This window comes from Coturnix japonica, chromosome 9 (genome assembly GCF_054131305.1).
Source record: "Coturnix japonica strain WE chromosome 9, WE-NBRP24, whole genome shotgun sequence".
NCBI lineage: Eukaryota > Metazoa > Chordata > Aves > Galliformes > Phasianidae > Coturnix > Coturnix japonica.
This window is the reverse complement of record NC_140671.1, coordinates 31,435,732-31,459,824: the sequence shown is the minus strand read 5'-3', so window position 1 is coordinate 31,459,824 and position 24,093 is coordinate 31,435,732. Positions and strand designations below refer to the sequence as shown.

The following is a 24,093-nucleotide window of genomic DNA, read 5'->3' as shown; positions in this document are numbered from 1 at the left end:
GAAATAGAGCCTGAGAGAGCCCAAATCCCCCCAAAAAACAAGACAGGCACCCCATTGATTTCAAGCAATGGCTCTGCCACTGCCAAAACTGAAACCTAAAGCACTCTTGGGGCAGCCAGGGCCCCAGATGCCCCGATTTTTAAATGGAGATCACACTCTTCATTTGCATGGATGCATATATGCAAATTGGAGCTGATTGCTTGTGGAGCAACGTGCCACTCACACTGCTTGAGAAAACACAAATGAGCAATTTAAGGTAGATTCCTCCAAACCAAAAGCAGCTTGCTTGCACCCCAGTGTTTTTCCAATATGTGCGCTCAAGATGCTCATTTTTGCAAAACAGGAAGTGATGCAGCAGGTGAGAGATATCACCTGCCTTGATAAGGACACACACTGACTTTCTGGGCACATTGCACCAGTTGTGAATGCATTTTTTTTCCATGCGATTTTCATGTGGCATTTCCAGTCTAACCCCTCAAGAGAACATGACAACTGACCTGACCAACTGCTGACAGAGCATCACATGCTGAAAGCATCCCAAACCCCCCAGAATCCCTTTGCAGTAATGCACGGCACCTCCCAATACCCTGGGCATGATGTTGGCTGATGGTCAGGACTGGGATGCCCTGCAAATATAAGCATCCTTCCCCTTGTACTTGCTCAAACTTCATACCCCTTTTGCTTTTTAGTTATTCACTATTGTGCTGAGGCCAGCAGAATCTGCTAACCCCCATTCACTGCACAGCAAACCCCTCCTCAGTGCAGATGTAGGGTTTAATTTGGTATTAACTGTAGCAAGGGCAGGAGAAGCTGTATTGAGATCCTGGAGTGCTCTGTGAAAGACTGAAAACGTTTCTTGTATTTTACCTTTTAGCAGAAAGTTCTAATTTCAGTATCAATACGAGATCCCACCAGCCAACCTCTTGCACCTCTGTGTTTCTCCCTCATTTTGCAGCAGAAAAATGCAACACCTGGATGCGGTGTTAGAGCCTCACACTGAAGCTGATACACTTGCACGAAGATGCTGAAACTTAGGAAGAAAGTTGCTGCATCCCCAGTGGAGCCTTATCCCTATTTTTGTGCAAATTAGGGTTGCTCCTGCTGAAGCAGAAGGTCTCTGCCCCACATCACATGGGGTGAGGATTACCATGGCAGAAGCCAATTATTTGAAACCATAGCTCACTTCGTTAATCTAGGCTTGAGCATAATCCTAGCATGTGTTAATTAGTGGAGCTGGAAGCTGTGTGAACTGTACATTTGGAGCAAGTCTCAGCCGTGCCTCAGTTTCCCCCACTTGCAAGAGGGAGAGCAAGATCCACCATTTTACAAAAACACCTGAGATCGAGTAAAAGATGAGCAAAACATGAGCACCAGCAAGGGATCATTAGAGACAAGCACTATTCCTCAAAAATAAATAAGTGCAATATTGAATGTTGACATCTGAAACACCACATTCCATAAAACCTTCTACTCCTCCAGCTTTAGCTTAGAGAAATACAAGATTGGAGCAGACAGAAGGGGAAAATAAAAATTAATTTTCCTGAAGAGCAAGGATGAGGATTTAGGTCTGGGTGCTGCCCATGGGTTTCCCACCATGTTAAAAGTCCCAGTGGGTGGTTGTGCACTGAGCAAAACAGAGCAGGTGACCATGAGCTATATGATGAATTTGCTTCTTTTTTTTATTTGCAAGCAAATCCAATTAGCCCAGACTTGTGATTGGCGATAATTGGGAACTGTCCGCTCCCACCCTTCTCCCCAATTGCCTGTAATTTCTGTGCCATCAGTTCTGTGCACTCTAAATGGGAAGGGATTATTATTATTCGCTTTTTTTTCATGTTCTGAACTTATACATCAAGGGCAGAACCTCGAGCAGAGAACTAAGGGGAAATAAAACCTGGTAGAGGGCAGAAGTGCTTCAAAAGCCCAAAAGCAAGGAAAAGTGACCACAACAGAGGGAGGGAGAGAGGAATGTGAGGAGAAATGGATGGAGGGAAGAAAGGAGGGACAGGGAGGGATGGAGAGAGGGACAGAGAGACCAAAGAATGGAGGGGAAGAGTAAGGGAGGAAGAAGTAGCGGGAGGGATTGAAGGAGAGAGGAATGGAGGGAGGGAGGAATGAAAGGAAGAATGGAGAGAGGAATGGAGGGAAGAATGGAGAGGGGGATGTGGGTATGGAGGAGCAGAGAAAGGGGTAGAGGTTTGGACAGAAGGACAGAGAGACGTAGAGTGGATGGGGCTGGGTAGGATGGATACCTGCATGTGCTAGATTTTACATACATAACCCCAGGGAATCCCTTCACCCCTCTGCTCAGCCCCACACAACCAAGCTCTTTTTTTACCACCTTCCTGCTCAGGGGCTGACCTCGATATCCCAGCCCCAACACCAGTACAAGGAACAGCAATGCTCCAACCCTTTGCCTTGAGCTGGGCTGCTTTATCTCAATTCCGACAGCCTGAGCACCGCGCGCATCCCCTGGTATCCTCCCATTCACCCATCCTCTATCTGCCTCTTCTCCATCTCCAACGCCTGCCACGCAAAGCCAGATTGCTAATTTGAAGCCACTCTCTTCTCCCCAATTTACACTCCATGATTAATAATCCCTTTGCTCTCCCAGTAATGCTTTGCCGCTAATAAGATTAAAACATATCACCCTCTTACAGCACTGATTCATAACCCTGATTTACCATTATGTTGCTGCTGCTGTGGAGAGAATGCACATGGCTGTTACCTTAATCCCTATCCATCTCTGCTCCGTTGAGAAATAACTGCTAATTAATACCTTTCTGTCTCCTGACTGCTTCCAGATATGCCTGACTATCATTATTTGGCCGGCTTTTTGCCGTCAATCTGCAAGACTGATAGCAAGAAGGAAACAGGATGCCCTAAGTAGCTCTGTGCATTTTGTTGTTTTTTTCCCCCCAAAATTTGTGACATCACATTAGCCCTCCCAGCATGAGTTTGATTGCATTGAGATAGAGCAGAGCTGGGTTTTCCAAGCTCCTTTTCCATGGGGTATCCCAAAGGCTCATGAGGATGTACTGGTCCCCATCCACAGGCCCCCACCATCTTCATTCATTTTTCTCCACTTTCCCACATCCATCCCTATTTCTGCATCACAACTCTGCACTCCCAAGCCAACTGGAAATGGGACACCCCACAAAAAAACCCAACTGCCTTATTTCTGCATCATGACTCCATGTCCCCAAACCTGTTTGGAAATGGGGCATCCCAAAAAACCCCAATTGTCCCATTTTCCCTGCTCTTCCTCTGCTAGGAGAGCACAAACCAGTGACATCAGAAACAACCGCAACAGCAGCAAGAGCTTGGGACAGGAGGGGGAAAAAAAAAACACAACAGAGCCTCTGATCTGATGAATGTGGCAGGGGAGGCTGATGCTCTGCTTTTAATAAAACATAACGAAGCGTAGGATCATAAAATATTTCCTTTAATTCAGTGCTCCCATGAGGGTGGGTAATAGAGGCTCTGTAATGCGGTAGGATTTCCTCAAAGCTTGCCAACGGGGAGAGGACAGCACGATTTGTGAAACAGCCCATTTACAAGCTGCAAATGCTCTCCTTCCCATCCCAGCCTTATTTTGAGGCAGAAGGAGCTCAGGCTGTTCATACTATCTATCATGCTATCAGCCTTCTCAAGCTATCTATGCTATATCTCCTACATATCCCTTACAATCAGAGCATCTCCATCCTGCCACACCTTTTGGGGTACCAGCCAGCCAGCTTTTGGGTAGAAAAAGGCGAAATATAGCACCACATAGCCCTTTATGCTATATCCCATATAGGTCTTGTATAGCCAGAGCATCCCCATTCTCCTGCACCTTTTGGGGCTCTAGCCAGCCAGCATTCAGTGTGGAAATAAGTGATCAAAAAGGGATGCTCAGCTCTTGCCTGGCTGCCTCTTGCCCCCTGCTTCTCCCACCCTCATCCTCACAGGTGTGCTGCACATATTCCATATACAAATCTATACATCCACACCTCCCAGGCAATGTGACATAAGTGATTAACATCCTCATGTTAAAAATCTCTCTGCATCTCCTTTGTCCTACACCAAGCACTAAATATAACCACTCAATATACTCTCTCCCTTCCAAGAGAGATAACATTGTTTAAATAAGCCTTTTAAATTTTAAAGAGTCGGGTTGTTTTCCCACAGTAGGAAGCTTTTAGCAGATCAGAGGTAGGAGAAGAGGGGGGGGGGGTCTGGACAAACACATGATAGAATGCAGTTCCACTGCAATGGGAAATCCCAGAACACGGGCAGCTCTCCTGTCCCATTGATCAAATCCTGCCCCTGCAAAATCATCTCCTACCTACCCCAAAGTCACCCAGATGTGTTTTCCTGCTGCCAAAAACAAACAACAAAAAAAAAAACAACCAAGATACATTTCTGCAAGCAGAAGGCTTAAATTTGGCAACCAGGCTTCCTTCAGTGTCACTGTGCTCCCACGCTGCTGCTATAATTACAGCAGAGTAAATTCACTCTCCATCAGAAGGAAACCCAGACACCTCCAGCCAGCTTGTATTCACCAAATCTTTCCTAAAATTTCCTTAAAAAGACATGAAAAAAAAAAGCCAATCCCACAATGATAGCACAATGAGATGTAAACATAGCTTTAAAAGAGCCACCTCTGCTAGCACTCATGAAAATATTTCATCTCTACGCGCATATAAGCTGTAACTAGAACAGTTCTATCTGCTCAATCAGATCCAGGCTGTTGGTCATCCAGCATGGAGCAAAACACCCTCCCCAACACACCTCTAAACTAGAGCAATTCCAATGTTTTTGGTGATACCTGATAAGCTGGAGCCTTTTCCCCCCCCACCTCTCCTGCTTTTTTAGCCCACCTTGCCCACCCTGCAGAAAGCCAGCAGCTTCCAGAGCCATTTTCCTTTCCATAATTTTCCTCTTTTCAAGTATTGCCAGCAGCAAGATCCAGCCTCCTTTTGGGGATCAGCCTTTGTAATACAGAAAGCAACACTGCCACCAGCAAATTCCACGTTATCCATGCAATCCATCCCCCTCAAAAGCATTTCCATTGATGGCAGCAAACCCAGGAGCCAACAGGAGTACCACCACCATATTTCCAATCCCCCCACATCCCTACTGGCACTTTGGTCCCACACACAAAGCACCTCTTTGGTCCTACAGGAAAAAGCAAACCCCCATCAAGGGGCATTCCCAGCTGGCTCCTGCCCATCCCTGCCACTGAAGTTACTCCAATCATTTTGCAAAGAAATATATCAGTGTAAATGCAAAGTAGGTGCATCCCAGCAGAGGAAGCTCCAGCTCCTATTTTCCCAGCCTGGGCAGACAGGATGCAGCTACAGGATTTATCTGCAAGCATAGGGAGGTGGAGTGGGGCTGGAACAACAGCTGCTAATCCCTTCACCCTCCTCTCTGAAGTATATTGTTGAAGGCATTATATAAAAGGAAATTATACAGAGGTTTGAGCAGAGAGGAGCAAAATCCCTACTCTGGCCCTCCGGGATACTGTCTTTCAACTAAAAAGGGTTTTGCAGATGGAGATTTGCTCCCGGCAGCAGAACAGAGAAAATGTGTGGTCCAGAGCCTGGGAAGGGCCTCTTGCTCACAGCATCCTTCTGATGGGAAATGCATCTTTATCTCAGTGTTCCCCAAACCTCCTGGGAGCAGAGGGCAGCCAGAAGTCCCTTGGCTTTACTGTGGATCCAGCCAAGAGCTTTACAAGAGTTCATTACAGAGAGTGGTGAGGTGCTGGAACAAGCTGCCCAGAGAGGTTGTGGTTGCTGTGTCCCTGGAGGTGCTTAAGATCAGGATGGATGGAACACTGCGCAGCCTGTTCTAGTACCAGATCTGGAGGCTGGTGGTCCTGCCTGCGGCAGAGGGGTAGGAACTTGATGATCCTTGAGGTCCCTTCCAACCCAAGCCATTCCATGATTCTATGGATGGATGGACAGATGGATGAACAGTCATGGGGTTGTCAGGATCCTACTAACAGGGGGTTATTCATTTACCCATTTCTGCTTCTTTTCTCTGGCATTTAGTGTTGCATGGTACCCAAACCTCTGTTTATAATAGGCTTCATGGCATGGAAAATATAGAGCTGGCAGTGCTGGTGACTGCACAGTTGGATGTGGGTCATGGTCCTGCACTTAGCTAAGAGTCTGCCTGCCCTTGGCACTTGCACCATGAATCCATCCCAAAGCCGGTAGGAGCCCCGCACTGAAAACAAGCTGTGATTGACTGTTTATTTTAGGAAGGAGATGGGGGAAAAAGAGGGAAGGAGATAATGCCAGAGAGATAATGTGAGCACCAGCCATTAGTTACAAACACATCCATCAGTACACCAAGTGCCTCAGCAGCAAGCAAACAAAAGGGCAAAGAGAGCAGCTTGGCACGGAGCAAACACAGCGCATCAGCTGCATCCTCCCCGCTCAGCTCTATGCAGGCTGATTTACAGGCTGGGAAGTTTTCCAAAACAAAACAACAACAACAAAAAAACCCACAGGGTCTGGGGGCTCCTTCAATGGACTTTTCCCCAATGACTGACTTGCAGTCAATGAAATCAAGCAAATGGGGCGGTGAACCAAAGCAGTAAGTAAAACAACAGTAGGCGCCAAGCGATGCCCATCCTCCCTGTGCATATCAGATGCTTCATAAAAACCCAGTGCATCAGTGCAGGAACTGAATAGCACCTGCATACTGCTGAAGCCTGGATGCAACCTGAAGACTTCTGCAAGGGCCTGAAGGTACGAGAGATAGCCCATGCGTGCATGCAGGAAGGCTGCAATGGATACAGCATACAGTGCACTGCATATAACGTTTGCACTCTGCATATAGTGCATTGCATATAGCATTCGCATGTTGCATACAGAACAGAGTATGTTGTGCAATGAGGGACATTAGTAGAGGAAATGGGTTGACGGTTGGACAAAATGACCAACCTTAAGGATCCTATGATTATATATAGTGTGTTTAGCATGTTGCACGTAAGATCATTTACCACCCTGCAGATAGGATTTAGCACCTTGCATATTGCAAGGGCTGCTTACCTCACAGGTCTTGAAAGCCAAACCAAGACACGCAACACATACACACACCCTGTCTCTGTCGCCTCTGTAACTCTAGAGAAGCCAAAATTTGGTAAAAAAAGAGGAAATTGGCCAGACCTAAAGTTAAATGCTGCAGCACTATCAACACTAAGAACTTGCTCATTGCAGCAAGGAATGGGGAATTTGAGGGATTTGCCCCAAAACTGCACTCTGGCACCTGGAGGAACACAGAAATAGGATCTAGAACATGGGGGTTTTGCAGGAAAAATGAAGCATGGAATAACTCTGTGCCCCAAAGCTGCTTATTAACTTGGGAAGGTGCAGGGTGAGAGGAGGAAGCTTGCTTTGTAGGAACACTCTGGATTGAAGCTGGCAGCTCTAAAGGGCTGCAAAACGCAGCTGGTGGAGAGAGAGAAGGGAGTAACAGAATTGGCCTAACAGGGAGAGGGGAAGAGCAATTAGTGGGGCACGGAGGATTGTCAGAAGGGCTTTATGGATTTACTCGGGAGGCAGGAGGCTTTGCAGGAAGCAGAAATTCATGGAAATAGGGAGTGTAAAAGGATAAAAAGGAAGTGACCCTGAGCTGAATACGAGATGGAAAAACAGGAGCAGGAAGGCTGACAGAATGTGTCCTGCTTTTCCAGGTCAGTGCTGTGCGCTCGTAGGTGAATTAGAGCAGGCTGTGCTGCACGTGGTGCAAGGATGCTCCTCCTCCTCTCTGCACTGTGCAAACTCCCAGACACCTGAGCACCAAATTTTCTCCTTTTCTACCCGAAACCCACTAAGATGATGGCTATATCAATATCTCACCAATATCAGACTTCAACACATTTAACTCTCCTTTCATGATTGCAAAACACAGCTCCGACTTTCCCTGCCCATTAGAAGAAACCTGATGAGCATGCGATGGGAGCGTATTTCACGCAATGACTTTGAGCAGTTTGCCAGCAAACTGCTTGGAGCTGCCAAGGAGCCATCAGGCTGCTTGCAGATGAGACTCTGTGCCTTTCCAAAAACCACCACCTAGAGGCTATGGGGCAATTGCCAGCCACCGTCTGACCGCTCACCTCCCGCACATGCCCTCATTTTTCCATTTTGATGCTCTCTCAACCCACTGAGCCGTGCCCAGGCTGCTTTTCCTGGCCAAGGGGAGAGATTAAGCTTGTTTTAGTGGGAAAAGCTGTATTGGGAAGGATGCAGCTGGCCTACCACACATTCAGAAAGCAGGGAGCATCGTTTGAGGGAATAAAAGGGCTTTTCATTCAGAGGTGATGGATGGAAAGCCCCAAAATACACTCACAGATGCTCCTACAAATGCTCTGCTTGAGTGGGAGTGCTGCTGATAGGATGCTCAATCACAGTCCCAGAGATGGGGCAGCAATCGGGGACACCACAGGGAGAACACAGAGCACACACCACGCATTATAGACAGTGCACATAAAAATAAATAAATTAATAAAAATTAACCACTTCAGAGAGGCGTTGTGGGGGAAAAAGCAATGGGACCTTGCATCCCCTTCCTAGGGGTGGATCCTGCTGCATCCCTGGCAAGAACAAGGCTGGAGATCCCTGGGTGCAGCATCCCCGGGCCAAGAATGTTCTCAGCCAAGGAAAAGCCATCTGCCTAATGTTGAACCTCGGGAGCTGCCATCCACTGCCAGAGCATTGGGGTGGGCTTTTTGCAATGACATATTTCTTTTTTGCTTGGAAAGTGCTGGGTTTTGGGACAGTGCTGAGGAAACGCTTCAAGCAGCTCAATCTCAGGATATGGGAACACACAGAAGTTTCAGTAGGGCTTTAAGAGCTGAACACCGAGCTTGCTGCAGCACTAATTCAGATCCATTAGCCATGATCAGATCCTATCATATCACTTCTCACCCTACAGCCCCATACTGACCCACAGAAAAAAACACTTGGACCTTTCCCCCCCACAAACACATGCCACAGACACAGCCTTACCCATCCCCACTCTTCGCAATCATCAGCAGAAGAGCATGTTAAAAGAGGAACCCGGCTCTATGCAGATGGATCTGTGCTATCCCCAAAGGATAACATTGGGTACTTCGCCTCAAACTGGGGAAGAATTGGTGCCTTTGTGCCAATCCTACAGAGCGCAGCCACTGCTCCCCCTCCCTGTGCCCTGCAGCAGCTGACTGCTGCGTTTCGTGAAGGAAAAAGTGTGTTAGAAATAGCAAAATCCCAACAGTTGCCCAATCAGCGCCACTCACCTCCCACCACTTGAAGCTGTGCAGAGCAGGCAGGGCTTTGACGCACTGTATTGGGAATGGGCTATGGGGTACCCCTGCACATCCTACTAGCAGGTGCCCTATTAACGAGGACAATGTTAGCACCCCATTAATGGGTTCAAAAACAATGTCCTGTTGGGGGGAACCCTATTAAAAGGTAAAAAATGGGTGTTCTATTTGCAGGTGCCCTACTATTGGGTCTAAAACCGGTGTTCTATTAATGTCTGCCTTATTAGCAGGTCCAAATTTGGTACCCTATTAAAGGGGCCAAACCTATTGCCCTATCAGCTGGTTCATTTATTACCTGGTCCAAGCCAAGTATCCTACTAATGAGTGACTTAATACCAGGTCCAAAACTGGTACCCTGTTAACAGATGCTGTTACTGGGTCCAAATGGGTTGCCGTATTACTGAATTCCCCTATTATCAAGTCCAAACTAGGTGCTCTGCTTGCAACTGCCTTATTAACAGATGCAAACCTAGCATTCAGTTAACAAGTGCCCTATTAACAGGTTCAAATCCAGCATCCAATTAGCAGACATCCTATTAACAGGTCCATATCTGATATGCCATTACCAAATGCAAATTTGTTGCCATATTAGTGATTTCTCCTATTACCAGGTGCCCTATTACCAGGTCCAAAGCCACTACCCTGTTACTGGGTGCTATATGCCCTGATCCAGGTCCAAAACTAAAGATCTATTAACAGGTGCTCTAATCTCAGGTCCAAAACTAATGCCCTATGACCAGGCTCCCTATCACTAGATCCAAAACCACTGCCCTATTACACAGTGCCTTATTACCAGATCCAAAACTACTGCCCGATTATCAGGTCCCCTATTCCTGAGCACACTACTATTAAGTACAAAACCACTGCCCTACTAATCATGCCCTATTCCCAGATCCAAAACCTCCGTCCTATTACCAGGTCTAGAACCACTTCCCCATTACAGAGGGTCTTTCCCAAGCCGCGAGGGGGGGGGCACAGAGCCCAATGCCCCCGCACACTCGCAGCAGAGCATCTTCCCGTTATCTGGGGTCAGGGCACAGGGCTGGGGAGGGGGAGGAGCGGCAGGGGAGGGGGGTGATGAAACTCACCCAGTGCCAGGTCCAGGAGATCCCAAAGCAGCAGTAAAAAGAGGGGCAAGGGGCTCATGGTCCGCATAGCGTCCGCGGGGGGGGAGGGGGAGAAGGGCAGCCCCACAGGGCTCAGCGGTGCCCCGAACCAGTGGCTGTTGCATGGGAGGGTCCGGAGGGCATCGCGGCGGTGCCGGGCTGGGCTCGGTGCCCCCTTTGCCGGTCCCACCTCGCCGACCGCTCGCAGCTCCGGCGCCGCGATGCCACCGCCCGACCCCCCCGGTACCCACCGCCCGGCTGAGCCCGCCCCGGTCCGGCCCCAGGGCGGGGCTGCAGGGAGGTGGCTGGGGATGGATGAGATGTGGGATGCGGGGCGGAGCTCGGAGCTGTGATTTGTGTGAGCGTGTGGGTTGGCGTAGGGTATGAGGGGAGGCTGTACCCTCAATCCCAGCTTCACCGTGCCCATATCGCAAAATTGCCGGATCGCCCCTCATTTTAAGCCTGCCTCGTGCAAACACTCCCCAGCATTGTCCCTGGGGGTTACAGCTTCCAGACCAACATAACCCGCTGCACCAGACTGATGGAATCTGCTGCCTTATGGCTTGCTTCTTCACCAACCAACCCCAGTGAAAGAAATCAGGCTTTGCATAGGTCACTGCAAAATCAAATCAAATCAAAATCAATTAATCGCTGAAATTCCTTTGCACAGGACTGGATTTTCTCTCTGCTCTATCAATGCCTGAGCAGCAGGAATAGCACTGCTATCTTTACCCTGCCCAAGGGGGAGGCAAACAGGGATTTTTTCCCATCCATTGGATGATGAAGCTCATAGGAGAAACGCTTACAGGGGCAGGAAGATGAGGCTCAAAGTTCAAAAGGGTCACCCAGCTCAAAGCAATGTAAAGAGGGGTGTTTAGCATGAAGATAATTGTAGAATCATTAAGGTTGGAAAAGACCTCTAAGATCATCCGGTCCAACCATCCACCTGCCACCAATGTTGCTTACTAACCAGAATCCCTAACCACCTTTTGCATGCACAGCCACCCCCCAGTGAGCTGGGAGGGGCATCTCGAAGTGCTTGAAGAAGGAGTCATAGTCTTTCCACAGCAAAACGCCTTTGACAGCCTCCAGATTTAGTAGTGGAGCACAAGAAAAGCATGCAGGCTGTCAGCTGAATCCCAGGACATTGGAGGAGACAGTAAGTGATGTAAATTGTTGGATGAAGATATTGCCGTTTATATTGGGTGTCTGGCTTCATTGGGTTTTGCCTGGGTTTTAATTTCCTGTGAATTTAGAGGCTGGTTAAGGTACTCTGCTGACAGCCCCAGGGGCTGGAAAAACACAAGATGAGCTGACTTGGCTGTTCTTTGTCTTTTCGTTTCTGAAAAAAGGGCTTTCCCGTAGCTTGCAACAGAAAATCCCTATTTGAGGATGGAGCCAACATCCTTCCCATCCTTGATGGATGGAGCCAGCAGAAAAACAAGATCCACAGCACTGTCCTCAACACCTTTAGGAACAGCAGAAATACAGGGCAGAGAGCTATAGGCAGATCTCCCTCTGTATCCAGTGACCCCAATTGAATTTAAAAAAAAAAAAAAAAAAAAAAAAAGTGAACTTTCTCAGCTCCTCTCTCCTGACCTTTCCAGAAGAAGTCTGTGTACTAATTAGCAGCGTAATAATGTGACGAGGCTGCAGATCCTCATTACAGCACGCAAAATTCCCAGCTACACGACTGATATGCATCTACAAGAAAATTAACTTCAGCACGAGGGCTTCATAATCAAGATTAATGAGGAAACCGGCAAGGAGCAACACGTGTCTCTAGCTCTCTGCACTGCCTGTCCTCCCCAGCACTTTGTCAGGAGTCAGGTAACCCAAAATGGGCTTTTTGGGGGAGGATATTCCTTGCCCAAACAAGTCCTCATTGAGTCTGTACAAGATCTGATTTTTCCCCATTGGCTGAAAAACTCAATGAATTGTATTGAGGATCTCAGCAGGTTCCTGTCCTGCACCATCCCTCATGATGGAAAATGCCCACATGCAGGTGAAATAAAGGAATTCTGGTGAGGCTGGGTGGGGACTCTGAGCACCTGATCAAGCTGTAAGTGTCCCTGTTCCCTGCAAATCCCTACTCCATCCCTGTGGATTTCCAGGTTGGGTATTAGGAAAAAGTGGACTCCTTTCTGTGAGCTGAGATCATCAGAGATGGGTGAGCACCTTTACTTCTCCTGTGAAATACCATCCTATCCCTGTTGGTCCCTTTACTGTTATGCTCCTGTATCATCTTTTCACTGCATCAATTGTAACAGATGGGTTGGGGTTGGACTTGGGGATCTTAGAGGTCTTTTCCAACCTTAGTGAATCTGTGGCTCTGTGATTTTCCTTAAACTTAGGTGTAGTGGGGGAACAAGTTCTGGTGAAATCCTATCCCAAGAAAAGGAATTGGGATTTATTATATTCCAGGTTGGGTCATTGGAAAGAAATGCATTGGAGAGAATTTAGGCATTGGAATGCTGCAGATGTGGTTGCAGCATTGGCACCAATTTCTCAGATTTTACCCATTTTCAAATAATCCAATTTTCTCCACAGAAAGGAAGATTTATCTCAATTTATGGACCCAGAACTTGTTCTCAATAGAAATGTCTCAGCAGGAGAATCCACCCATTCTTCCCAACCCTGCAGCTGCTCGTGACCCTTGCTGGCATTTCTCCATCAAAAATAGAAACCAGGCAGTCGAAAAGCAAAGAAACATCACCATAGGATAACCACCCAACACACTGCGTTTAAGCCCAAATGTTTTGCTTTGCTGCAATAGCAAAAGGTCTTGCTATTTTCATCCCTTTTTAACAATAAAAAGCCACTGTAAAGTGAAACAGCAGTGTTCCCAAATCACAGCTCATCCAGCATCAAGTTTTCCTTAGAGCCACCGTTTTCATTCATTCAAACCCACCTTGAGCGAAGCATGACCCTGCAAGCAGCTGTTTCTACTTCCAAGGAGCCCTGCCCTCCCACTGCATTCATTTGTAGCATTTTATTTAGCACCAAATGCCCTCAACTGATCCTGCTCTGGCCAGGTAGCACCAAGTCCTAGGAGGGAATTAAAGCGATTTCCCTGATGCTTTTCTCTTCCCTTGACAATGAGAGCAAAAGGGCTGCATCATGTTAGCAAGGGGCTTTTCACAGCATACATATTTTAATTATTACATATAATTAATACGCTATAATTAACACACTCCACCATTGATTCAAAAGGGCAGGAGCAAAGCACCAAGCACCCAAACCCACAGCTGCTCTTGCACATGTTGGAGGCACCACATCAAATTGCTCTTAGCCCTAATTCTTTAAGGAGATATATATTTCAAAACCCAAAATATTCAGGTATTATTCGCAAAATATTACAATATTACAGACCCCAAAATATTCAGGTATTATTCAAGCCAGTTTCAGCGCTATGGATAATTCCCAAGATCGGTGTTTGGGCTGTAATTATCCACATAAATCTGTGCCAGTGGTTAATGCTGTTAAGAAGTCCTTATTTCCCCACTCCAGTGTAATCACAAGCATAGGTGTTTGCTTCCATTAAATTATTAGTCTCGGTAATGCTCTGATGTACATCTCTCTCCCCAACATTTTTTATTTTTATATTTTTTTGCTATATGCATTTTGCACACACATTGCATGCAAAAAAATAATAATAAAAAAAACAAGAAAGCAGTTGGGACGTGTTCAGGGAGGGCTTTGCATTCGGTATGCATGGATCAGTGAGACTGATCCCGCTCCAATTAAAGGGTAGAAAATCTACTGCAGCCACCTCTTTGGAGGAGTCCCTCCCAGTTGACACCAGTGCAAACCAGTTTGGAATGCTGGTTGCTGCTATGCTGCAATTTCTTACACGTAAGCACCAAAAACAGATCCTATCATGCATTACATACTCATAGGGGAGGAAGAAATGTCCATTTGATAAGATGAAATCCTGCATGTACATCACCATCTGTTCAGCCCCATCATCTCTTCCTCTGAGCCCATGAATCAATGTTAAGGTCAGATTTGCTGTTTTCCACCAAAAATTAAGAAGTAAAAATAAAAGAATTCTGATTTCCCAAATACTGCAGTATTTCATGACCATAAGTCACCTGGGGAGGAGGTTGTCTGGGCTTGAAAGTCACATTTTTAGAAAAATGGTGATTATTTATAAAGGATTATCTTGGCCACTCTCTCCCTCCCCACAGATGGGAAGTTTCAGTTTTTCAGCTGGAAAGAATATTCTGTTTCAGAAATCCCCTTTACCTCTGCCTTAAAAAAAAATAAAATATCACAAAATTAAAACATTTCAGCCACCACGGAGATGAAACATCACCAGCTGTTCAGATTTTTCCCTGTGCTCAGGCTGCACCAGGAACCCATAACATTTTCTTTCCATTTGCCATCATTCCAAAACTTAGCACTGCAAAGACAATGCTTTCTGCTACATGACCATCGCTCCAGGAGCGTCTATCCCATGGCACTGTCCTGAGGCTCACGTGAAAACCAAGCTCCAGCTTGGAAGGGGACAACAAATTGCTTTAACATAAACAGAAGTGTTTCACTTTTCCAGTGCAATGGGCACCCCAACGTGATGTCTGTCCCAAGCATACCTTGCCCAGTCTCTAGCGCTAAAGACCCCCTGTGCAGCCTCAAAATCCTAAAAGCACCCTAAAGGGAGAAGCAGTTTGCACACTGTGGAAGGAGCCTGGCCTCAGCTGGTGAAACATCTCCCATCATTTAATAAACGAGTCCCCCCTGGAGCTGAACAAATACACAAGTGCACATGCACAGATATATATATACAGAAGGCATTCAAGAGAACATCTTCGCAGCTGCTTAAATAGGCTGATGACAGCCATGGGGTTGATATAAATAAGATTAAAAGTTGCAGGCATCCTTTTCACTGGCTCATCTCCCTCCTCCATCCTGACACTCAGGATGACACGGTTTAATTTTAAACTCTTTTTCCAAGTCTTTAGCTCAAAAAGAGAATCATGATCATCTGTGCTAGATGCAGGTGAAAATGCTGTGTTTTTCCCTTTTCGTCTAATACTTTCAATTTGAAACAGAACCCCAGTAGTACCAAATTAGGGCCTCTCATACATTTCTCAACCTTAAAAATAAGTTCAAATAATAATTTCAGGATCTTTCTCTGATTTTGGCAGTGCTGGCAGCCATGCTAAATGCTTGCTTCAGCATTTCACTTTGAGTTTTTACTTTGGGTGGAAAACAAGTAAAACACTACAGGATGGGGGAAGCAGCATTGGAAGTGAAAATGGGTCCACAGGCAGCAAATATCAGCTCACCCCCATACCATGCCATGGGATGATGCCCAAAACCCTGCTGACTTTTTGGGCAACTCAGCTCCACCACGGCCATCAGACCCCACCGTGGCCATCTATAGTAACTGGACAGGTCAGTACAATGGGAAAGGCATTACAACAAAGGTGTGATGATAAAAGGACCATCATGATAGAGAGGTGCTATAAAAGATGGGAAGAAGATTGTTCACCCATATCAGAAGATTCTAGGTTCACAGAAAAAAAGCTTCAACAAGGAGGGATCTCCAAAAGGAGATCCTTCCCCAGTGGCATTCAGTCCTTAAATGAGGTTGAAGCCAGGCTCCATCCCTGCTGGTCACAGAGGCAAAGGCAGTTCACAAGACTGACCAGATCCCTTATAGAGCCTTTTTCCCTTCAGGTAGCAGCAATGCCGGGGTCAGCAGAACCTGGCCCTGCTGCTGTTGGCGGCACAAAGATCTCTTATTTATTTATCAATACTCACTGCTGTTGCTCGCTTGCGCTGCATAAAGTGAAAAGGCTGTCATGTCTTTTTTACATCCTACTCTGCTGTGCCCAAGTTTTGTAGGTTAGCTTGAATTTTGGGTCCTGATTTAGGGTGTACCTATCATAAGTTGCGTACTTTACCTTATGCATGATCTGCAGTTTATCTAGCATAGGTTGCACACTGTTAACATGCGTATTTGTAAATGCATCCCCACTGAGAGGTGCAAAGGGGTTTGCATTGCCCAGAGCTCATCCATTGAATCCCAGGCATCACTGAGGCATGCAGCTTTTAGGAAGCAATGCAGCACTTCTCATCACAGGAGCAAACAGATGCCACGGTCTGTTCAAACAGAGATGCTGCCCATAGGCAGCCCAGTATTTACCCTCCTCTAAAGCAGTCTCACCATGCCTTGTTCTATTATCTCGTTTCACATCTCAGCCATGCCACCTCAATTCCCTCCTCATCCCATTTTTACAAAGTTTGCTTCCATCTGTATCGCTCCCCAGCCTCAAGGATTGCCCTGGCCTTCACCAGAGAAAAAAAAAAATACATTTTAATAAATTATTTCGTTTGGGTTTTTTTTGCTACAATTTATAAATATTTCTGCTCCAAGTCACCGCCACTGCACCTCCTCTTCACACCTTCCCATTACACACTTTGCTTCCATAAAACCTCACCTCTTAGCCCATAAATCTGAGGCCGACAGAGAGGAGGTTTGAAGCAACAATAAATTTTTACGTATTGTCAGGGGAGCTCTTACAATGTCTGTATCACCTTGGGCACATAATATGTTTCATAGAGCAGGGAGCGTGCATCCATCTCTGAGGAGAGCATTTGTTTTCTGCTCTAGATGCTGACTTCAAGCCCTGTCCATCACCCAGCAAGAAATTACAACTAACAACAATGCGTGCTGATGCAAACAGGCAGAATTCAGTCTCAGGTAAAGTTTGCAGATGCATTTTCTGTTTATTTCCTCACGTCCAAAGCTCCTTTCCAAAGGTGCAAATGGGAATTGCTTGTTTGCGTGCTCTCCTTTATCCCCAGCAGCAACTTATTTGCTTTCTGCTCAGTATGCCTTGGAAGGAAGGTGAATTATGCAGGCTCTCCCAGCAGCCAGGTTAGTGATTTCTCCTGCTAGCGGGAGTGCAAAAAACTCTTGTTTTAGTCCAGATTGAGGACACATAGGTCAACTGTTTGACAGCCAGGTGAGCAAGGCAAGCCCACACATGGGGTCTGTGTATCTTAGTTCTGATCACCAAAGATAGGGCAGCTGTGAGATGGAGTAATCTGTTGGAAAGTGAAGTTGCTACTGTTGTGTCAATGCTGTCATTGGCATCTTACATGATCTCTGCATGTCACACACTCATGGAAATGGACTTTATGTCTCATCAGTGGGGTGGGTTGGTGGTTGAACTTGGGAATCTTAGAGGGAATCTTTAGCTTAAAGCAAGCTACTCACAACCCTGCTAAGCACCTTATGAGACAACTTGTTGATTGCAAAAATAAAGAGTTTGGGCCAAACCCAAGAGGACTGTGCATTTTGTTGCCACTACACCAAAATATAGAAATTGTGGACAAACTGGGGAAAGAAAAAAAGTTGCACCTCTATACCTTAGGGGAAAGAAAAAGCCAAATCCTGTCTGCTCAAGTACTGCCTGTGTTGCCTTCAGCATAGTTTGTTAAGCACATTTCCCAACCTTTCCCTGCCAGCACTGCAAGCAAGACACAGTGCTACTGTTTATGTATCCTGTGAAAAGATATTTCATAAATACACAAATTGCTTCCCCATCTCCTCAGTCAGGTGAGATGGAGAATGGGCTGTGGTTACATGCTACATCCATTCACAACTGAGTACCTGGCAAAGAGCAAAATAAACTGGCTGAAGTTTGTATGCAGACAGGATAACAAAATGCTTTTTGTGTGTGTGTGTGTGGGGGGGGGGGGGGGGGGGGGGGGTGCTTTGGAATCAGAAAAGCAGGGAGCAGCCCCTTTGTTGCAATTGATACAACACCATAGCATGCACTGGCCTGGATTTAAGGTAGCTGGAAGAGGGAACTGAGAACTGCAGCAGGGCAGCACACTGCCTCGTTATAGCCCAGATGTGCAAAACATTCCTTTTATCAATTCACATTTTCCCCAGTGGGTTTTTGTAGCGTTTCTCAGTCTGACTCCTCTCATCCTCCAGGACTGCCAGCATCTGATTTCTCATCTTTTTGTATTTCACAGGCTCATCATGCCCTTCCTACCAGGCTCTTGACTTGGATAAATAAGTCCAATCTTTGCAATCACCCTTTAGAGACTAGTTTTTCCAAGGCAGGCAAGACTTTATAAATGTTTCCCCCAAGGAACAAATCACCTTTTCCCCCTGGGTTAGCTGAAGCATATAAAATACTAAGTTAATAGATAAAGACAGGCAAGTCAGTGTAACGTCTTATCTCACAAACGCAGTTTCCCCTCTCTTTTCACCAAAAACTGACAAAAATCAAAGAAAACTGTCTCCCATAGTGATGTCTAGATGGAGGGCAGGAATAGGCATGTAGCTCAGATTTGAAGTCAGACTCCTAGTATTCAGAATCCCAACCTGAACGCCTCCATCCAACCTAGAAGTGTTCAAGGCTAGGTTGGATGGTATTTGGGAAGCCTGATCTGGTGGGGTCACCCAGCTCTTGGTAAGAGGTTGGGACTGGATGGGCTCTAAGGTCCCTTCCACCCCAACCATTCCATGATGCTTTGATTCCACATTTATCCCTATGCAATGCTGAAAGCAGCTCCTACCTGTGGCATTCTTGCCCCCAGGCCCCATTGCAGTAGACTGTAGTTTGCAAGAAGGCACTTGCACAAACGCCATTCAAAAAGGACTTTCCAGCCTGCAGCACAAACTTTGTAAACCTGATCCAAGTGTCTTTTAACGTGCCTTTTCCTGAAAGCACCAAGCACTGACCTTGCCAACTACCTGCTTGTGAAAAAACTGCCAGATGGCTCAGTCCTGCCCATCCCAGCACCAAAACAGCCATATTCACACCAGATCATTCTTATAAGAGCAAATCCCTCCAAAAAACACCACTCAGCATGAGCATAGTGGCAGCACCACACACTCCCCTGAATGCCAGAACTCAAAAGACATCAGTCTGTTCTGCGACCAAGTTAATATAGAGTCCAGGTCCCGTGACCTATCGTGTTGTTCTCTGGGAGATGTAGTCTTCTTCTACAAGTTGCAGATTCAGTAAAATTATTCATGCTTTATATGATGTTATGATGTGGAATACTGATAGCAAAATTACAAAATTATTAAACCATGACACATAAACAGCAAGCATTGTGCTGCTTCACGTTTGCACTCTGCTGCTGATCCCAACAAAACAGAAGTTGAGAAAGGTACACTATGTTTGAGAAAAATTAGCAGTGATAAATCAAAGTGAGCCTCTGAAACCTGTTGCAAAGCAATGAGGGAAAAAAAGAAGGCAAAAGGGAGAGATTCAGCCTGCATGGGGAGAAAGCCAAGAGTGGTTATAAGCGAGCTGCTTCAAGTGACCCTTGCCTTGAGCGTAAAGCAATATCCAGAAGGGATTTCTGCTTCTCAATGGGTTTTCAAGTCTTTCAGAGGAGACCTTGCCCTCCTCAAGCTGCTTTACACCCATCTCTGGGCTGTCCTATTACTTGCTGTAGTCAACTTTTGCTCTCTGAAGATTTGTATGTACACCTGCTTGCTGGTGAAGTCAAGGGGCAACTTTCAGGGATGCTACAACACAATGGTGAGCAAGGGAGATATCAGCAATGTCCCCCTTGGATTCTTCCAGCTCTTTTGCTCCTGGATCACTTAAAAAAAAACCAATGCTCTTCCCAATGAATTTTGGATTCACAACTGAAGTAATAAGGAGAAAAAAAATCACAGAATCATTAAGTTAGATAGATAAGATCTCTAAGATCATCTAGTCCAACTGTCCACCTACCTCCTATCATCCACTAAACTACACCCCGAAGTGGGAAGAGAATGGAAAATGGAGCAAAAACCGATGGAGCAGCAGTTGAATTTTAATTTTATTTAAGAGGAAAAAGAAAACCTAGAGCACTTATACCCTGAAAAAGTGACTCGCTGTAACACTGCCAGCAGAAAGCTGTTGGAAAAAGGCCACAAAAAGAGCTGCCCCTTTGCATTTCTGCTCCATGGATGAGTTACGGTGCAGTTCCCAAGGATGCCGAACTCATCGCTCCTGATAAGCCTCTTTTTATAGGTCTGGCAGCAACATGCGAGAAAGCAGTAATTAAATTTTCACAACAGAAGAAGGCTTGTGCTTTTTGCTGGCATTTGGAGAAGTCAGCACAAAACACTGGGGTGGGCCAGCAATGGCAGGAGGATCTCAACTGTATCCAAGGCAAGGCAGAAATCCTAGAAAAATGTAATATTTTCTAGCTCAAAAAGCAACTTCAAGCCTGGGAGCATCTTTCTCATCTCATATGACTTCAATTGCTCCCCCTTTCCCCCCCAACCCCCCCCACTAGACATGCACAAACTGCCCAAAAATTTGCCCAGCACACCCCAGCACTCCCTGAGCAGAGACAAGCAGCTGCTGCATGGCCAGAAAAGGCTTTTGAGACGCAGGTGACCAAAAACAGCCTTGAAAATGGGTCAGGAGTGACTGGAAGTCTTATGGATAGAAACTCAAGACCACAGAGTACATAGGCAAGCAACTAGATGTAGTGACTGAGATGCTCCAAAAAACCAATTCACCAAAATCACAGTCCATGTCACATGTTGACAGAAGTGACATTTCAAGGGTGACCTCCACTGTCATGTTTGGTTCAGGTCTAACCACACCGTAGCTAGGGGAAACATCTCAAAGCAGGGACATGAGAAAGTCACCAAACATAGAGACGCCGACATGACAGAAGCAGGACCTCCTCCTAGGGTGGAACTTAACCCTGACAAATGTCCTCTAGCTCCAAAGAGATGACAAGCAGGCGAGGAAAAGGAATAGTAAGCTATTTTCATGTGGAAGACACAATGTGATGCCCTATTTAGGCAGGTGCTTAATCAGCCAGAGGAAAGGACCTGACTTTTGTCTGTTTTATGAGGTGTTTTAATCCATTCTGCTGAGTACTCAGCTGTTTCGAAGCTCCAGACTTTCAGTAGTTAGAGGCAGTTATCTCTATGCAATTTAATTAAAGTCTAGTGTTTAATGACACAATGTGCCACTAATTATTTTTCCACTGGTTGTCAGGAGGCTTTATTTTGTAGTTGCAAAGCAAAATTTAATTATGGCAACGAAAGTACATGGGTAGTATCTTGAGAGCACTTGGAAACAGAACATTGGATGGGAGAGCAGTAGATCCAGCTCCTCTCAATGAGGACCATCAAAATTTGGCTGCAGCCCATCACCATGCAGGGTCAAGAAATGGTGAGCTGAGGGACACCTCTGGCATGCTCCACTCCTACTTGGCCAAAAAGAGTAATGCGCATGCCAACATTGCTCAACACAGCAGTGCCATGAGAATGTCAGTATGTAGGCACATCATAGAACTGCTCAGTTTGGAAAAGACTTTAAAGATCATCAAGTCCAACCTCAACCCAATTATACTACCTTAACTGTACCAAACTACCGCTAAATCACATCCCTGAGCACCACATCCAAATGGTTTTTAAACACATCCAGAGGTGACAGCATATTCCAGTGCTTAACAACCCTTTCTGTAAAGACGTTTTTCCTGATATCCAACATAAACCTTCCCTGGCACAACTTGAGGCCATTTCCCCTTGTCCCGTTACCTGTCACCAGTGAAAAGAGACCAACCCTGCTCTGCTGTAAGCACCTTTCAGGTATTTGAAGAGGGCAATAGCGTCTCCCCTCAGCCTTCTCTTTCCCAGACCAAACAGCCCCAGTTCCTTCAGTCACTCCTCACAGGCCACATTCTCCAATCCCTTCCCCAGCCTTGTTGCCCTTCTTTGGACCTGCTCCTGCACCTTCACATCCTTTCTATACTGAGGTGCCCAAAACTGAACACAGAACTGGAGGTGAGGCCTCACCAGTGCCAAATACAGGGGCAGGATGACTTCCCCAGATTATGTTTTTTCACTTAGGATGAGGCTCCTTGGATCAACATAGCAAAATACTGATTTTTCTCCTTAAAAATATCACCCCATGCAGTAAGTAAAGTTATTCTTTCAAGACTTGGGTTGATTTTTTTTGGGGGGGTGGGGGCAAAGAATCTGTTTGCATCTCAACTCATTTCATCTTTTGAGCTGAATTATCCCCACTTTGCAGCCTTCACTGTAGGCTACTAAACATATTCATTGCAAATTTCAGTGCTCTGCAGTTTTGCCTTGTCAGCAGAAAAGGGATTTTGGAATCCTGCTTTTCCTGCCTGCCACAAGTTTTTGTCTGCTGGGAGATTTTGCCTCTCTAAGCCTCAGTTTCCCTGTAAAGTCTAGATAACGACGCACATTTATTCTGCAAATTGCTTTGATCTCTACTGTTGAAGGGTGTTCTGCAAGACTTAATTACATGTGTCACCACGAGCCTTTGCTGCAGACATTAAAGTATCTTAAGCTGACTAGCAATACAGAGGAGATCTGCACAGAGAATTAAATGCACAATACACTCGTCTGAGAGCAGAGTTGTACAGTTTTGAAGAGGTCTGGGCAAGTTTTGCAGCTGATAAGTAGCTTTGAGAAACTCTCCATCATTTCTGCATATGTTATTATGGTTTTTCCTTAAATATTTAAACATGTCAGCTCAGCACTATGCCATCTTTGCCTACTTACAGGACTTAACATCAGGTCCGGGAGCAAGCAGTTCTTTTAGGAAGATGCAGGCAGATAATCTTTTGCTGCAGAATGACCAACTTTTGAAAGCTAAATACCCTCTGGAATTTGTTATTTTCTTGAGGTCATTGAAACATCTACATGCTCAGATCACACAAGAAGTGCACAGTGACACCCCACAATTAGAGCTGATTAAAACATAGAATTGCTACTGGAACTGAAATCTTAATGTCCTGAAATTTGCAGGTTTGTTCCAACTGACAAAGTAGATATCATTGCAGAGCTGCCCATGGACACAGTGCAATTTCAGTGATAGAGCAGTACCTCCAGCAATGCCTTAGAAAAGATCTTTTGTGGTCCAAGATGTGATAGTGGCTGAGATGCAGAAAGCATTAAAGTAGCACAAAACACCAACCACCTAAAACCTAGGTGACCTTGGTGGAAGAGCCTGCAACAGGCTGAATGATACATTCCCCAGCAGCACAGCCCTGATGAAACGAATACTGCAGAGATTTCCAAGATCATTTGCATCTTTCTGCCCACGACTTTCCTCCTCATCACCATCTGCTACCCTTGAAGAGCTCTGCTCTTTGGGGAGAAGTTTGTTTCTGAGGCTGACAACAGCAACAGAAACTGCAACAAGAGCGGCTCGATGTCCAGGAGAAAACTGGGGATCAACAGTGGAGTCAAACCCAATGTGCTCTAATCAACGTTATTCCAAGGGCTCCTTGGCTTTGCTTGAAAAACGAAGAGGGAAAAAGCTCCCCTCCAAAGAAACACAAACAACAAAAACCTACACAAAGAAATGGATAGTGGGGAAACGAGGAAGGGAAGAGCAGAACAATTCCCATTGAAAAGCATCTCACGCCCAGTTCCCAGGTTAGTAAGGGGCAGTGAAGAACTGACTGGACGATTATTTTAGGGTGAGGAGAATGGCTTGAGAAACTCATTGCTACTCTTTGTGGGTCCTTAATGAACCTTTAAAAAAAAAAAAAAAAGAGGAAGAGAAATGAAAAGCACTCATTAAGGCTTTTGGCAGATCTAATTTGTGGTTTTAGAGTCCAAAACAACCATTTAATTGGTAAATTCTCTGGCAGCCAAGGGAAGGAAAGGGCTGGGCACAAAAGCGGACTGTTTGCGTTGTTGTAGAG

General features: G+C 45.9%; 1 protein-coding gene across 10 annotated transcripts in view; it reads right to left on the bottom strand.

Annotated features, from left to right (window-relative positions):
* IGSF21 (immunoglobin superfamily member 21) overlaps nt 1-24,093 on the bottom strand; it is a 66,610-nt gene that overhangs the window by 22,969 nt on the left and 19,548 nt on the right. For 7 of the 10 annotated variants that reach the window (XM_032448767.2, XM_032448771.2, XM_085509293.1 and 4 more), the window contains exon 1: nt 10,393-10,676. The exons of the other annotated variants lie outside the window; for them this stretch is intronic. In XM_032448767.2, the coding sequence (XP_032304658.2) occupies nt 10,393-10,459 (67 nt within the window). In that variant the 5' untranslated portion in view covers nt 10,460-10,676. Of the gene's footprint in view, nt 1-10,392; nt 10,677-24,093 lie in introns of those variants that run through there. 10 annotated transcript variants of the gene reach the window in all.